The sequence below is a fragment of the Chelonia mydas genome, chromosome 21 (assembly GCF_015237465.2).
Source record: "Chelonia mydas isolate rCheMyd1 chromosome 21, rCheMyd1.pri.v2, whole genome shotgun sequence".
Taxonomy (NCBI): domain Eukaryota; kingdom Metazoa; phylum Chordata; order Testudines; family Cheloniidae; genus Chelonia; species Chelonia mydas.
This window is the reverse complement of record NC_051261.2, coordinates 3,531,088-3,547,887: the sequence shown is the minus strand read 5'-3', so window position 1 is coordinate 3,547,887 and position 16,800 is coordinate 3,531,088. Positions and strand designations below refer to the sequence as shown.

At 44.7% G+C, this 16,800-nt stretch overlaps 2 protein-coding genes across 4 annotated transcripts; one reads left to right on the top strand and one right to left on the bottom strand.

Annotated features, from left to right (window-relative positions):
- Positions 1-1,535: 1,535 nt before the first annotated feature.
- Positions 1,536-8,727, bottom strand: WDR77 (WD repeat domain 77). Its single transcript, XM_037885147.2, has 10 exons — positions 8,444-8,727; positions 6,917-7,102; positions 5,782-5,923; positions 5,644-5,693; positions 4,846-4,916; positions 3,834-3,888; positions 3,471-3,542; positions 3,243-3,351; positions 2,510-2,578; positions 1,536-1,988 (listed from the first exon to the last, which is right to left on the bottom strand). The coding sequence occupies exons 1-10, from the start codon at positions 8,556-8,558 to the stop codon at positions 1,829-1,831; spliced, it is 1,029 nt and encodes a 342-aa protein (XP_037741075.1). The 5' UTR covers positions 8,559-8,727; the 3' UTR covers positions 1,536-1,828.
- Positions 8,711-16,709, top strand: ATP5PB (ATP synthase peripheral stalk-membrane subunit b). 3 transcript variants are annotated; one of them, XM_037884794.2, is made up of 7 exons: positions 8,711-8,925; positions 9,119-9,161; positions 10,515-10,660; positions 11,372-11,535; positions 12,987-13,112; positions 15,261-15,440; positions 16,376-16,709. In XM_037884794.2, exons 1-7 carry the CDS (start codon positions 8,898-8,900, stop codon positions 16,445-16,447), a joined length of 759 nt encoding a protein of 252 aa, XP_037740722.1. In that variant the 5' UTR covers positions 8,711-8,897; the 3' UTR covers positions 16,448-16,709. The 3 variants fall into 3 exon arrangements, with proteins under 3 accessions (XP_037740722.1, XP_037740723.1, XP_043389314.1); XM_037884795.2 differs by having other exon boundaries at positions 8,773-8,925; positions 10,533-10,660; XM_043533379.1 differs by having other exon boundaries at positions 8,883-8,956; positions 9,075-9,161.
- Positions 16,710-16,800: the final 91 nt, after the last annotated feature.

Sequence of the window (16,800 nt, the reverse complement as noted above, 5' to 3'; positions counted from 1 at the left end):
TTAAATGGAAAAAAAAATAAAAAAATACACAAGGAAACTTATCTACCTGCCTGCCAATTAACTCTGGGCACTGCACAATTTGGGTCTGCTATGATATAACCTATATAGGAGACCAGATGATGTTAACATTTTCCTTCATTTTGATTTCTTGGCTCATACAGAACAGCATGTTACAGACTAAGAAGAATAGAAGTGGCTTCCAATCAGGTACTTTCTATTTGCCTCATAGCACATGGCCTGTACTATGAGGGGGGAGGAGGGGAGAGGTGGGCAGGAACCATACTGTGAACAACATATCCAAACAGCAGTTGGCAACATATGCATCAGGGCAGCTTTTCAAAACCATACTGTAGTATAAAGGAAACAGCCAGGCTTTAAAAATGTTATGCAGTAAGTTACAAAAATACTAAAAAGACAAGCAAAGCAAATACTAGGAATTTGTGGGGTACGCCCCACTCCCCAGTGCAAAAAGCCACTTAACATAAATAGTACAACAGAAGTCGCCCTTTTATGAAAGGCTACGAGCAGCAACTGGTCACAGTGACTTTCAGAAGAGAAACAAGTCATCTGAGCTTTCAGAATCTTCACTCTGACTCCAAGCTGCGACAAGGGAGCTTTTCCCCGCAGCTTTCTTCTGCTCTTCAAGTGAGGTACCTCCAAAGCAGGGAAGCTGAAGTTTTGACCCTGGGAAAGCCACAGTGGGTAACTCGCTGTGGCTTTCAGGCCTCAGTGGAGCCCTGGTCTACACTGGGGGGGGGAGGAGAGGGGAATCAATCTAAGTTATGCAACTTCAGCTACCTGAATAACGTAGCTGAAGTCGACGTACTTAGATCTACTCACCGCGGTGTCTTCAGTGCGGTAAGTCGACTCCGCCTACACTTCTCACTCCAGTGGAGTACTGGAGTCGACAGGAGAGCACTCGATTTATCGTGTCTTGACTAGACACGATAAATCGAGCCCCGCTGGATCGATCACTCCGGAGGTAAGTGTAGACATGCCCTTAGTGTCAAACATAATGCAGCCAACTAAACTACCATCATCTTTGATGCAGACACACACCCTGGAGAGCCCAGAACATAGTTCTCCCTAGGTAATACTTCCCCATGAAGGCATTCAAAGGCTGCACTGGACAAGTGTGGGAGCGTCACTGGGCATTCCTGCTGAACAGCACAGATCTCCATCTTCTCTCTTATTGACTATCTGAACATTCAGATGTCCATTCACAGGACAAAAGTATAGACTAGCAGATTCCATGCCTGCGTACGGGATTCACACACTCAAGAGGGAAGACAGAGCATCCCTAACTGTGCCGGAGGTTGCATGAATGACTTTCTGTGCTATAAATATTGAATCAAGGTTTCCTGTTCATTTGTCAGGATTAATTTACATTGCTCTTAATCTCATTGTTCCATAATCCCAACTCAGACAAGGCCCCCACAAGACTGCCAGACTTTTTAACTGGCAGGAGTCTTCTGTTCTGCTACTTCTGTAAGTGGTTTGATATGGATATGCCAAGACAAATAAAAGCCAAATCCTTTATGGTTTTATTTATTTATTTTTACCTAATTGCCCACTTCCCCGCAATTCCTTGTGCCTGAAATCAGAATTCTCTGGTGCAACATGTTAAAGCTTTATCACAGGTGAATCTGGACTCTACATCAAGGGGCTGTTTTTGTAATTAGCTCGTGCCTAATGCAAAGTTGCTACAGGACCTGTCTTCTTGGTTCCAAGCCACAAGCTCTGAGACAGGCAATGGGCCATATACATCCCAGGGGCATAACATCTAGAGTTATACCGAGGATAAATCTGGACCAGTGAGTTTATAAAACTAGTCATGTACACTGTTGCTTCCAGCAGCTTCAGTAGTCTGTGTTGGAACTGTGTGGTGTAAAACTTGATGGTCCCATCCAACTGTAGAGAGCAAGGCCTTGTTCAAGGGAGACCACGATAGGCCTCTCACAAAGTCTCGATGAGAGCGACTTCTGAAACTGGGAAAATCAGAAGACATAAAACTGGATTAGACAGATACAGTGCTAAGGCAACAATATTTTAAGGGCCCCACCGCCTTACTTTACATTACAAAATGCTACTTAGCTGCATCATCATTCCTGGAAAATCCCCACACTCACACAGCCAGGCAGCGTTCAGTAACTAACTCCTGCTGATTAATACGCTATAAGCTTCTTCATCATCTTCCCCCTTCTTGACCCCCAAACAGGCGTTCAGTTCAAAAAAGGGACTGAAAGACTCTAGCTTTGCTTTGTTATTCCCCCCAGCCAAGTCCATTCCTATAAATATGTGAGAATGCATCTGATCCATTTCTGCAGTATTACAAAAACAAAACAAAAAACCTGACTTCTTTTACAACAGTATGTCAGTAAGCTCAATATGTTCTTCTTAACTCCTGGAGGGCTATTACTTTTCCTGCCTATAAAACATACTTAATGATCATTTAATAGGAGGCTAAAATTTCAAAATGCACCAAGTATTAATTCCATTTAATACTTACACCTCTGAAAGGCTGGAGTCAAGAACAGCTACCGAGCAGTCTTCACTAATTGAAGCCAGAAGGGGCGAACTGTAGGGTAAAAGAAAGACTGATGTTAGAACTACCATATATACCTGAAAGCTCAAAAACAAACAACATATGAAACATATGCTTCTTAATGGAGTGAACAAAGACTACCGCAATATTATAACCCATATCTGCGCAAGTTTCTTTTACCAGTATTTTAATATTCTATGCATATCTTATAGATTTCAACCAGAATTAACAGACAACATTCTATTACTGCATAAAGGAAAGGAAACACAGTTATAACATGATTCAAAAGGGCCTAAGTGTTACTGACACGCACTTCCACATCACTCTGGAGTCAAATATACACTGCTAGCCCCAGCCTTAGTGCAGAGCAGTATGAACATCTTTCCCCACATGGTTCTTGGTTCAGAGGGTTTTTTCCTTTTTTCTTTTTTTTAAAAGAACAGGACAGAATTGTTAGGGTGCAATATATCTACAGAGCATTGGCAAGACAGTAGACAGAGCAGCACGGTGAATGGACTTTACACATACATGGGAATCAATGTAAGACACCAATTCCTGTGCACTTCATATCATTTTTACATATTGCCTATTACAAAAGGCTGTAGCCAAGAGTACCTCTAATTGCTTTAGTTCTGAGAGCAAACAAGGTCATTCATATCAGCATCTAAACTGCCTCATTCCACCATAATATCAGTACCTGTGTGTAGAAAATGCAAAACCAGTGACAGTTTGGGAGTGCACAGCTGAACTTAGAGCAGAGTCTGGGTTCTTTGTGTCTACAAGAGCAACTGTCCCGTTTTCATCACCTTTAAAAGAACAAAGGAGAACAGGATTATTAGGAAAATCCAACAGAGAACAAAGAGCATTCGATCAGAATGTGTAGTCTGGATAATGACAATCAGCTAATAGTAAGATAGCTCCTTACCCAACACAAATGTGTCACTTTGCTGTGGATGCCACATAACTGAGGTAGGGAGGTGAGCAGAGGCACTGCAAACTGTCAGGAAAGAAACTATGGTGAGTGTGAAGAGAACTGTGAGCTCAGGTATTCCCAGGTTATTTTAGCACCCTCAGTTGCTGATTGGCTAAGATTTTTTTTTTTAAACTTCTTGTACTTCTGTGATGCTATTTTATGACTGGTTTCTTTGTGCTTTCATCCTAGCACTATCATTGGCTGAGATAAATTCTATGCGGTAGTAGAACATTACAAACTTAATGAAACATTGCAAATTTATCTCCTCCCCCTCTCCCCCAGAAAATTCCATGTATTGTATATCCACAGACTCACCAATTCGAGTAGCTGGTTTGGGGCATCTGGTATCCCACAGTAAAATTCTGTCATCCTACAAATTCAAAGTTAATGGAGAAAAAAAAGAGGTTTTATGAACTCTGCCTCCACATATCACATCAATGAATTAAGCTTTGGACTGGGAATCAGGAGTAGTAATTGCTGTTCTCCCACTCACTCTCTCCACGGGCTTGGATAAATCATGCTGTGCTTTTAGTTCCCCCTCTCTAAAATGGGGACAGTCACACTTACCTACCACACCAGAGTGGGGATCAGTGTTTCTATAGGATTTCAAAGTGTAAGTACTGCTGTATAACGGCTAAGCATTATCAGTTAGAGGCAATATTGTGTATTTGAATCAGAACACTCTGATAACATATTAAGCAAATCGGAATCCATTCAAATCTATATGGTAAATTCATAACTGAGAAGCATATAAATATGTTGATTCAGATGATTTCATTCAAGAGGGTTTTCTTTCAAATTGTGACAACTGCTAAAAGCAGAATTTATTATATATATTTTCATAACAATATTTTGCAATTGTGTAGTGATTTCCCATCCTTAATTATAAGTCCATCTTTTTCCTCCCACACCCCAGGTTTAAGGTCTCTCTAAACTGAGATTATTTGTATCATGGTAGCTACACCAGTGTACACTCCCAGTACAGATGCAGTGCACCAATGCAGCCTACCCTGATTTCAGACCAGTGCAACCTCTGCACTATTCTGGTGCTGTGATCTGCAATAAGAGTTTAAACTGGGGTAGATATACCCTCAGTACAGACCGAGGGTTAACAACTACAGAGCTAGCCTACAGCATATTTCAATGTAGTCAATACAAATTATCATTGTAAGTTATGGACCAATGAACGTGCCAAACTGGAATGTTTCAAGATGACAAAAAACACGATGTGCTACTTATTGAAAACGTAAATACACGTTTTAGCTGCAGAGTTCACAGGCCAAATCAGATTTATACCATAGAGATTTGGAGACAGAGTTGGTTTTACCTCAGCACAGGACAGGAACACGGTATCCTTACCAGGACAAGAGGCCACACATGTCACTGGGCTGGAATGAGCTATCAAAAGAAAAAAGGATAAAGCTACTGAAGTGTTGGGAACGTGAATCAAGTCTGTATGCGACACCTAGGCAAAGAGGGGCACTAGGTGGCTCACTTGCACTGCTTCTACCTGGGCTGTGGCCAGGAGGGAAGTTACACCTCCATCTTCCATCAGCTCTAAATTCACAAAAACTTGTATTATAAAGTAATAAATATAAAACTCTAGGGGAGAAATATTTTCAGCCCAGCACAACTACCATACAATGGATCCACAGAGAGGAGAACTGTCACTTGTCAGTACGATGTTTGGAGGAAGAAATGAGAGCGAGGGGAATGACACACATCCCTGGAAAGATGTGGGCTAGAAAAATTCTAGGAATCCTACAAATCTCCTATGGATAATCCCACAAAACAGACAACTTTGTAAATTTTGTTAAATCATAAACACTGTCCATTTGAAATATATTGTACTGTCATTTTTCCTTGAAAGCTGAGCATCATGAATTATAATCAGGATACATACAACTGGGGTTAGTGGTAAGAATTCCAAAGTAAATAATTTTGGGTCAAAGATTGTGGTGTGGTCACCAGCCAGGATACTGCATATATATCAGCTCTGTGCGTTTTATTAGAGCAGTGTGTGTTTTATTAGACCGAGAACAGCTGGATTTGAAGTCCAGACTCCCAAAGCAGCTCCTAGAAGCGAACAGGAGAAGCAAAATCCATAAGTTAATTTGGCACTCACCTCTGTAAGAGTGCAGCACTGTTTGCTGTGGGATGTCCCAAACCTTCACGCTACAAGAAAGAACACAACCAGTTAGGAAGAGCAAGGGATGATTCACTCAAAACAAGAGAGAGAAGCACGAATGCAAAGGAAACTAACCAGAAGTCTTTGCTGCCACTAACCGCCTGAGTGGCGTTAGTGAAAACACTCACTGTTGTCACAATGTCGTCATGCTCATATTTACAAAACTTGTTCACTATTAGAGTTTCGTTCTCATCCAACTCCCAGAGCTCCACAGCACCTAAAGGAGAACAGGGAAAGCCAACCATTTTACCAAGAGGGTTCAACCAAGAAACAACACAAAAGCCCGGGGGAGAAGATGCTCTATTACCAAGAGAGCTCATTACCCAGAAGGGCCCTGCGGTGAACCAGATGGGATCTAAATGGAAATACCCCCATAGACAAATCAATTAACAGAGACAAAGTGCAAGAAAGTTTTCAAAAATGCCACCATGATCATATTAAGAATATTAGATAGCACTTACAGGGTTGTCTTTATTTTCAAAGCACGTTACAATACATGCAATCAAAAACCTTAACAATGCTTCAATATTATGGTGATGAGTGTCACAGAAAACCCTAAACTACAGAATATGGAACATCCCGCTGAGATAAATTATTATTATTACTCATGGCACCTAGGAGCCCGAGGCACGGCCCAGGACCCCATAATGCTAGGTGCTGTACAAACCGAACAAACAAGACAGTCCCTGTTATTCTTATTTTACAGCTGGGAATATGGCACAGAACGGTGACACCACTTCCCCGTGGATTAACAGTTGGGCCAGGAACACGGTTTGGGTGTCTTAATTCCAAATCTGTGTTCAGGCATTGTTTACCAAGGTTCAGAATTGTCACGGTCTCAGCTGAGAGCCCAGGGTGACGGGCTGGAATCCAGCAGTGCAACTCATTTTGCATGGTAGGTCTGTACACATAAGTCTGCTTTGTACATGTTCCCCTGCCATTTCAAACATTGGTCAACAACAGTTTGCTCATCTGCATGTCCACAATGTTTGCTTTAAAAAAAAATAAAATTCTGAAACATTTTTAATCCCACAGACACACCCACTTCTGGTCAATACAGACCACTGGGCTGGTTCCCTTCATGTGGTCCACTTCCTTCCATATGGCATCCTAGACAACTCCCTTGATCTGCACCAGGCTAACTACTGATCATGCCCACACATTACGGACAAACTACAGAGCTATAAAAATGCAATCCATTTCAATTTACCAGAATCTGAGGCCACTAGTATTCCTTTATCCGCTACCCATTTCAGATCCGCTACGCCTGCTTCCGTCTGAACCCCAGCAGAGCAAAAACCTTCATTAGGGGCCCGTTTTGGATCCTTAAATACCCAAATGGAACCCACCCAGCAACGTCCACTCAAGCTGGAAGCACCCAGGAGAAGAGCTCCATCTGGAAAAGAGATAAAGATGAGAGAGAGAGTTAAATACCACAATTCCTGATATACTGAGCCTATTCGTAAAGCACAATACAGAACTCAGATTATCTAGGTTAACATAACTAAAGCTTCGTCTTGACTGAAAGTTTTGGTTTGACTGAGCTAACACATGCTAACTAAGAGCTTATCTACACTTAAAATGCTACAGCGGCATAGGCGCACCAGGTCAGTGAAGACGCTACCTACACTGACCAGAGGGCTTCTCCCACTGGCGTAGGTACTCCACCTTCCAGAGAAGGGGTAGCTAGGTTGATGGGAGAAGTCTCCCATTGAACTAGTACGGTCCACACTGGCCGGCAGGTCAGTTTAAGTATGTCACGCGGGAGTGTGGATTTTTCTATTCTATTTCTAAATTCTATGGGGGTATGAATGGTGTCTTTGGGACCTGCACTGAATGAACAGATATTAGGGGATGGGGGAGCAACGGCCAGTGGTTGCACTGTAGGCAGGTGTGAGAAAACGGTAGAGCCCTGCAAGGTCCCAAGAGACAACCCAGGGGCTCTCTCTCGGGGTGTGAAACTGTTCAGAAGTGCGATCTCAGGAGGGTAACACTTGGCTGCAGGGCATCCCAGGGGCTGTACAACGAGTATCGCTGGGCAGTAGCTGTGATGCACCGTGTCCCAGAAGGGAGGGAGGATGTTCGGAATCCCCCAGAACACAGTGTTTGGGATCACCCGGGGAAATTCTGGGGCTCACATGTGCCAGGGAGAGGATGTGCACTGGGATGTGGGGGTGCAGAACAGTTAGGGGTAGGGGCTAGCCACTGAGGGGCACAGGCCACGGGCTGGGACCCGAGTGCTGTCCAGGTTCAGGACAGACGAGGTGTCCTGGGGGCACAGCGTGGGGCAATGCTCCAGGGGCGCACGGCGAGGGTGCCAAGGGGCAGAGTGCACGGGAAGGACATACCCCAGGCGGTGCAGGGGGCGCTGGGGGGAGGGGTCGGGGGGGCACATCCCAGGGGCAATGCTCCAGGGGCGCAGGTGCCAAGGGGCAGGGTGCACGGGAAGGACATGCCCCGGGGGGTGCAGGGGGCGCTGGGGGGGAGGATCGGGGGGGGGGCATACCCCAGGGGCAATGCTCCAGGGGCGCAGGTGCCAAGGGGCAGGGTGCACGGGAAGGACATGCCCCAGGGGGTGCAGGGGGCGCTGGGGGGGGAGGATCGGGGGGGGGCATACCCCAGGGGCAATGCTCCAGGGGCGCAGGTGCCAAGGGGCAGGGTGCACGGGAAGCACACGCCCCAGGGGGCGCCGGGGGGGCTGGAGGGGGCCCACCCCGGGGGCCCGGCGGCGGGGTACCTGGGCGGTAGTGGGCCCCGTCCAGGTGGCGCTCCATGCAGGCGGGCGCGTTGGGCGGGATGTTCCACTCGGGCCCGCCCGAGGCCCCCCCGTCGGGCTGCTCCGGCTCTTGCATGGCGGCAGCGCGCGACTCCCCCAGGCACGAGCAGACCGACCCCGGCAGCCTCCACGTGCTGCTCCCGGGACACCCCGACTGGGCCCCGCCCCCCGCCGCCGCCGCCGCCGCCGCCCTGCCGCTCCTCTCGCGAGACTTGCCCGAGCCCCGCCCCTCCGCGCTCCGCGAAATTACAGGCGAATTACGACTCCTCTCGCGATAATTTTACCGCTCCCGCCCCCACACTCGCGAGATTTGGGGCGTTCCTAAGCTCCTCTCGCGAGGCTTCCTTCTCCGCCGCCATTTTGCCGCTGCCGGGGTCAGCGGGACAGAGAGGGCAGCGCCGCAGCTGTGCCGACAATGCTGTCCCGCCTGGGCCTGCGCGCCGGTGAGTGGGGCCCGTCCCCGGGGGGGCGGCTGGGCGCGGGGGGGCGGCTGGGCGCGGGGGGGCGGCTGGGCGCGGGGGGGCGGCTGGGCGCGGGGGGGCGGCTGGGCGCGGGGGGGCGGCTGGGCGCGGGGGGGCGGCTGGGCGCGGGGGGGCGGGCCCGGGCCTTGCGCTGATCGCTCTGTGTCCTCCCCAGCTCCGGCGGCGCTGAAGAGCCTGGCTCCCTCCCTCTCCGTGGGGTAAGTGCGGCCCGGGCGAGGCGCCGGGCTTCTGGGCCTGCCCCGGGCGGGGGAGGGGCGGTCAGGACGCCTGGGTTCTCTTTCCCCTCTGGTTGGGTTGCGGTGGGGGGCGGTCAGGACGCCTGGGTTCTCTTTCCCCTCTGGTTGGGTGGGGGTGGGGGAGGGAGGTCAGGACTCCTGGGTTCTCTTTCTAGTGGGGTCTGTGGGGAGACGGGGGGCTAGGAGTTAAGATTCTGGGGGCCTGTTCCTGGGGCTGGGGGTTAGGGTTGCTGGCTGTGCTAGACATGACCTGTACTACCTTGGCATGGAGCTAAAAACTCCGTGACAGTCGCTTCTGTGAATCCCTCTTTAGGTTAGATGAAGCGTTTGCATAAGCAGGAGGTTGTGCTGGTTTAACTCCTATGGCCACTTAATTCAACCAGTGAGTGTTTACACTGTTATATCTGTTTAATGGAGTGATGATAATGGCTAGTTCTTATATCACACTTTTTGTGAGTAGATCTCCAGGCACTTTATAGAGGGGGTAATTTCCAAACTGGTTATGTTGGTTTAGCTAGCTTCTGCCTAGTACAGGTACCAGCAAATACAATATCAATAGTGTTATTTCAGGTCAAGACTATCAACAAAATTAGACCAGTTTAAATTGGTATAAAGTAACACATTTAGCTTGAATGGTGCAACTTTGTCAGGCCTTAATATTTGAGCTACCTTCTGGTAGCTTTTTGAGTGCTATTATCCAACCTGCTTTGGCAACACTCAGCTAGCTTCTGATCAAACTTTTTAATGTGATCAGGGTTCTGGAGGTTGGGATGCTTCTGTTTGTTGGACCATGGGCAAGTCACCTAAATATTCAGTCTATTTACCTGTTAAATCGTGGTAATAGAATTTGCTTCCGTTATGCATCTGGAAGAATAATTTTTTTGTTAAGCATCTTGAGACCCTTCAGTAGAAAATTAAAGGAATGAAAAGTGTTCTTGTAGAAGTATAGATTTGCTACAATTTCTCATTTAAGTCTCTGTTGTGCATCTTCAGACAGGATTGTGAAGGTCTCTTTTTTTTTTTCTTTTTCCATATACCTGCAATCTCTATGTGTGCCCATTTGCTCATGTGAAACTAGGTAAAATCTACCCAATCTATGCAAATAAATAGATGTGTTTACCAAGGGTAAGTTTGTATATGCATTGACCAAAGTCCATTTTGAATGTTTGGTATACAGTTCTGACTTCTATATAACTGAAAAGATTTTGGGACCCTCATATAAGAACAAGTGTCCTACTCTGAAACCTAACTTCATTTGAGACTTCTTTTTTTGCAAAGGAATACACTTCACAGAAAATCTATTTTTACTCATAGTGTATTACATGCGTCTAGACCATTTCACACAGGTCAGCACTGCTTGGCTCCTTTACCACCTCTCCCTGAGAAAGGAGGGCAAGTTCGTCATGGGTTGATCCCAGAGGAATTTTTCCAGTTCCTGTATCCTAAAACAGGAGTCACAGGTTAGTGTGTTGTACCTTTGTGGGTTTGATTTTGATTTCTTGGTGCTGCACACTTGCTGTGGCCATCAAGTAAGGCAGAGTGTCTAAAAAGTTTAGGTTTTACTGGTGTGAGTAACTTGACGTTGATTTGGGTAATAAATTTGCTTTTGTGGTGGGAAAGAACACACTCTGTTTAGGGTATTGTACTAATTATAGACTTGATTCTGCATGGTGATAAGTTTCCCTCTGAGATACTGAGTACCTTCAACTCTTTTGAAGTCTGGGACTCAAATGGGGGAGTTGATCAGAGGGCACCTTACAGATTTTAGCTTTCAGTAAAGGATAAGTCTGAAGTGTGTGTTATAGGCCTGATTAGCGGAAAAGTTTTTGCTGCTGCTGGCTCACAGTAACTTCCAAACATGCAGGTTAATGCCCTATGCTGAGAGGGCAGCAGAAGTTACCGGTAACATATTAGGCCTTCCATAGTTACTTTCTGGTGATGGAAGTCTTCATATAGCAGTATATCTCTGGGAATGGTGTAAGATGGAGTTTCCTCTATCTGGTTGTTCTACCTGAGTCATCCTTTTTGTGGAGAGGCGTGACAAGTCTCTCAATTTTCCTATGTAACTTAAAATAATTAAAATACCTAGCTCTGCTTTCAGTCAGTTGAACTTGGAATGCATCTGTTTCCAAGTGATGTATTTAAAACAGTATCCTTTTTATCTATTTTAGGGCCCTATGTGCTGGGGACAGGACTACTGTTCTACCTTCTCTCCAAGGAAATCTATATAGTCAACCATGAAACAATTGCAGGTGCCTGCATAGTGGGAGTCCTCATCTATATAGTTAAAAAATATGGGGGTGATGTAGCAGCTTTTGCTGATAAGCTCAATGAGGTAAGAAAAAAAGAGAACATAATCTAACGTGACACTGATTCTCAATACAACAATTCTAGGTGTTCAGTTGCTAAAATCAGTTTGGAAATAAACAGTTATTAAGAAGGCAAATTTTAAAAAAATAAAGAAGTTCCCCAGTTCTTCTAATATTGAAGAAAAGTAATGGCTTTTTTAATGATAGTTCTCTTTGTACAGTGCAGAAAGCCTACAAAGCACTTTACAATAGGTGTTCTGTGCCAAATAAATCTTACAGGGCACACTTACAGGCAACTTAGTTTAAATTCATGGACAGATTCGATGTAGAATTGCGTACAGTGTGACTGTCTTGCAACTAAGTGTTCTTGCATTTTGAATGGTAATCTACTAATCCTGAAGAAATGGATGAAACTCTTATCAGAACAGTACTTCCAGGCCCTGTTGGCTAAGGGAGCCAGAACTTGACTATGTCATGCATGTTTAGAAGCCACCTGTTTGCAAAATGCTTATTTTATGGTATTTTGCCATGGGTGTCACAATCTAAAATTAAAGGGCTGAGGCATAGTATGCATTTATAGTTGGTGTCATGAATCAATATACATATATGTAGAATTTGAGTAACATTTTTCAAAAGCCGCTTAATTCCCATTTTCAGCAGTGACTTGGATGCTTGGGGAGCATAAGCCTCTGACTTTCAAACTTACCTGCTTTTTAGTTGGTGTGGGGTTTCTTAGAAATAACTAAACCATGTAGTTGCATTGTGAAGCCAGTGCATTGCAGTCTTTATTACATCTACTTCAGAGTGAAATGGAGGAATTTAGTCTGGAAATTAGAGACCTCGTTGCCTCATTCTTCATATTTTGGGGGCATGCTATTTTATTTCTGTACTCTTTTATGTGTGTTCCTTGGTTCTTTTCTGCAAAGGCCTTTTCTATGCTAGAAAGGGTTTGCTTGTATAACTATAGCTTCTTTCTAGTGTAGACAAGGTCTTGGCCTAAATAAACTCGTACTGTAGTCCTGACTTACGAGTGTTTTTGTTGATGTAACTTATTTCAGTTGGGTAATCGGGTATAAGCTCCACTAGTAAAAATGTTTTTGCCAGAATAAGCTGCATCTACCCTAGGATTGTTTGCAGGTATATCTGTACTGGTAAACCTTTTCCAGTGTACACAAGCCCTTAACAGAAAAGTGCTTGCCTTGTAGCTTATATTGGGTCCCTGATTGAAATAAGCTATACTGACAAACTCATCTGTGCTGGTAAAACTGCATTTATGTATGTTTTAAGTGTAGACCAGGCTTGCGCTTTAAACATGGCAGCTTGAATTTCAATTACTGTTCGTGGCTGCCCCTCTTCACCTTCAGAACTGATAAGTTACAGTTTAAGGAGACGGTGCAGTTTTGAACAATCAGATCAGCGGTTGATCTTTCCCTTTCTTACGTTTTAGTCTGGATTTTAAAGTTCCTTCTTATTTCAGGAGAAAGTTGCCAAAGCTTTAGCTGTGAAAAATGATTCAATCAACCACCTGGAGTCAATAATTGAACAGGAAAAGAAGGAGCAATGGAGGGTTGAAGGCCGCAGTTATCTCTTTGATGCCAAGCGAGTACGTTATTACAAATACAGTTTTACAAATATCTTTTTACATAGTTACATGGCCCTCAGAGACACTCAGGATCTGTGGTTATATGTACTTAAGCAGCAAACGTTGACTATCGGTACATTAGGCGTGGCAGGTCACATAGACAATTAAGTTGTATGACGTTTCCCATTATAAGACCTATTTTCAGTTGCATGTAACTTTACCAGAATTATTCAGGCTTTAATTTTTCCATCTTGGGTGTCTGCCCCGGCTTTTTTTTTTTTTTTTTTAATAAATCTTCCTTGAAAATGGTTCAGCCATTTCTGAGAACGAAGCTAGGGAAAAATACATTGTTAGAACATTCTGGCGACTTTTCCTTTGAGAAGTTCTAGAATCTGCAAAGTATGGAGCAGAGACTTGAAACTTGGCAGTGGGAGGCCTCTGTGTTGAGGATGTTCCTTTTGCAGTCCATGTTGACCTGCCCAAATTTGGCCAAATTTTAAGCCTTTGAAAGATCACAGTTCACACGTGATCAAAAGAGATTCCTCAGGGTTAAGCTGCTAAATTTTTCAGACTCCATCCATACTGCAGCATAGGGCTAAGCAGGACTTTCCTGTCAATTGCAGCTTTGGGCTGCTGTGGAAGTGTTGGGTCTGAGCACATGAACTGAGAGCAGGGAGACTATCTTGTGCTGTCCTGCTGGGCCCGGGCAGCATGGAGGAGGAAGCTGCCTAATTTGAATGAAGAAGGGACAAGAGCCAGACCTGCAGGGGTGTAGATTGGGGTGGAGTGTTGATTGGGTAAGAGGGGGAGTGGTGACAGATCAGGTGAGGTGCTTGGCACGGGGACAACTAGGACAAGAAGCTGGGAGGAATGGGATACTGAAATGGGATGAGGAACACAGGGAAGATGAGGGGCTGAGGGCCAGGGAATGAACTGGAACTGTCTGGACAAGGAGAATGGGCTAAGAAGCCTGAGGAGTGGGGGAATGAGACTGGAATAAGAGTCTGAGGGGTAAGGAAGAGACCCGAGTGGGACAGGGATGGGCTAAAGAGAATGGGCTAGGAGGGGTCGCAGAGGGGCAGGGAACGGTCCATCACCTCCTTTCCAAATGTTTGTGAAACCCACTGGCAAAGTGTTTCATCCTCCTCTAGTGTTGGTCCACCTAAAGAGTTTCACCTACTGCTGTATCTGCCACTGTGGTAGAGGTCTGTATTGTGGATCTAAAGGTTCCAACCCTGCTGATAACCCATGTGGGTGTCAATGTGACATTTTTTCCAGTTTTTTAAACCTAGGAAATTACACGCAACCTATTTTAAAAGAACATGATGGTGAGAGCTCCTGTGTAGAGATGGATTATGCTAGTTTTTTTGCCAAATATTTATCTTGAGTATAAAGATACCCCATAGAAAAGTCTAAAATGCAGCCCATTTTTAAAAATACCATATCCACTTAACTAATACTACTGATATTTAAATAGTGGGACTCTCGCTTTTGACAGGCTATATAGTCTTTGTATATAGTATAGAGTTGGGATTCTAGGGTTCAGTTTCTATATCTGAGGCCTTGTGAAGTCATTTAACTTCTGTGCCTCCGTCTGTGAATGAACACACAGCCAATTTTTGTAAAATTTGGTTCCTTTGAAAGGCAACATGAGAGTGTAGTGATCGAGGGACATCCACCTAGAACACCTCACTGCACATTGGCAATACTAGGAGGGATGAGCTGGAGTGCTGATGAGAAGCGTGGTCGGGAAAGTAACTTAAATACTTTCCAGATGGATTGTATTTTCTAATGCACAACCAACCCTAAATTCTCAACTACTGAGGGATAATCTTCACTCATTGATATATTTGCTTTCCACAACTTTTATAACTTTTCAGGAGTGATGTATCCAAATACTAGGATGCTAATATCTAAACTGTATTATTAAATGTATTGATCTATATTTATTGCTGATTACGTATCTTACGACTTTTAAAACAAACTTTGTAATTGTGGATAATCTAAACATTATACCCAGATGTACAGATGCTCTTTTCTTAACCTGTGTATTATATAATTTTTAACATTAGTGTTAATACAAATTTTAAATCTGAAATAAAAAAATACCAGTGAAGATGGTCAGAAAAGTCATAATGGAAAATTGAAATGCATCTTTTCTCTGACTAGAATAACATTGCTATGCTGCTAGAGACTAACTACCGAGAGAGGCTGCTCACTGTATACAATGAAGTGAAGAAGCGGCTAGACTATCAAATCGCTGTACAGCAGCTGACGCGTCGTAAGGAACAAGATCACATGATCAACTGGATAGAGAAAAACGTTGCCCAGAGCATCACCGCTCAACAGGTACTTTTAGTGTCTGAGCTTCTAGCAGTTCACTGTGCCTTCCGTGTCCTAATACAGAACGCTGTTTTCCTCACCTACCTGCCATCTCTGGCCAAACATGACTCATATTTCTTTGGTTTGCTCTTCTCTGGCTGGCTCCCAGAAGGCCCGAGGCACATGCCTATTCTCCTGAGCAACACAAAAATGCTGAGGACTTGCAGCATTTCTTGATTCCATTTGTGTTGTGGTTGCTGGTTGCTTCTGAGAATCCCGCCCAATGACTCCAATTGAGGGAATACCTTCCAGCACAATGGTGGGTTGTGGGTGGGAGGTATGCCCAGGAGGCTGGGGTACTTCCGTGCAGCATCCCTTGATGTAAAGCATAGATGTTTAAATGTGAATTTTTAAGATGACTGGCAACTGCACATTTCCCTTCCTTGGTGCCTCATCAGTGGTCTGTTTCCACACTGGGAGGTGAGGAAAATGGGTAGACCTAGATATGGAGTTGAAGTGCACTAAATGGGGAGTTCATTTACATAACGCTGTCTTCTCTCCTCCATCAGTTCTGCCTGCACTTTGGAGGATCCACTCGCTCTTCCCAAAGCTTACTCTTCCTCTAGATAGGTTGGCCTGCCACTTGCCAACATTCTGCAGTCTCCTTTGAATTGTGCAGGCTGACTGTTTTGTAGGATCAGATTTTGATCAACTAGGTTGATCATCGCTTGCTAATGCTTGAACATAGAAATCCAAATATTGGTCTATCTCCATGACTTTCTTAGGTGGTTGTGCAAAGTATTAATCATACATGAGTTGGAACTAGATCCTTTCTGTACTTGGCTTCAGTTTTTACCCAGCAAAATCGGAACATAGCTGGTGTGCACACGTGGTTCATGCAAATGATTCTTTTCCCTGAGTTGTTTCAAGACCTGTGAAAGTCTATTCATTTCCTTTTTCAGGAGAAGGAGAGTATTGCCAAGTGCATCTCAGATTTGAAGATGTTATCGAAGAGCCCACAGGCGGCAGTATAACTGCACGACATTGAATTCCAGTCAGCTCTGTGTGGCATCTGTGATCTGCTGTTGGAAACTGTACAGCTGTAACTCTGTTAAAATAAGTTCTGTACTCTCCCTGTCTAGTAGCACTGAACTAGTAGCAGTCCCAGAGTATGTTTATGGCAGTTAATTCTGACATGTGAACAGGGACCTATGTACTTGTTCCAGTTTGTTTTTATGCAGAAATTAGGATTCTGCAGGTGAATAAAAACATAACTCTTCCTTTGTTAAAGCCAAACAGTTCATGTTTCTTTGTGACTGGCTTTGCCACTGACTCTCTATGTGTCTAGGCAAGTGACAACTTTTGCCTGTGCCTCAGTTTCCTCCTC

Bases quoted from the DNA above. Each gene is read 5' to 3' on its own strand.
- WDR77 (XM_037885147.2), bottom strand. From the start codon at position 8,558: ATGCAAGAGCCGGAGCAGCCCGACGGGGGGGCCTCGGGCGGGCCCGAG. The intron at 3,889-4,845 runs GTAAAACCAACT...TTGAATTTGTAG, and splicing joins TGTTCCTGTCCTGTGCTGAG to GATGACAGAATTTTACTGTG. The intron at 3,543-3,833 runs GTGAGTCTGTGG...CTTTCCTGACAG, and splicing joins CAAACCAGCTACTCGAATTG to TTTGCAGTGCCTCTGCTCAC.
- ATP5PB (XM_043533379.1), top strand. From the start codon at position 8,898: ATGCTGTCCCGCCTGGGCCTGCGCGCCGGTGAGTGGGGCCCGTCCCCG. The intron at 11,536-12,986 runs GTAAGAAAAAAA...TTCTTATTTCAG, and splicing joins TTGCTGATAAGCTCAATGAG to GAGAAAGTTGCCAAAGCTTT. The intron at 15,441-16,375 runs GTACTTTTAGTG...TTCCTTTTTCAG, and splicing joins AGAGCATCACCGCTCAACAG to GAGAAGGAGAGTATTGCCAA.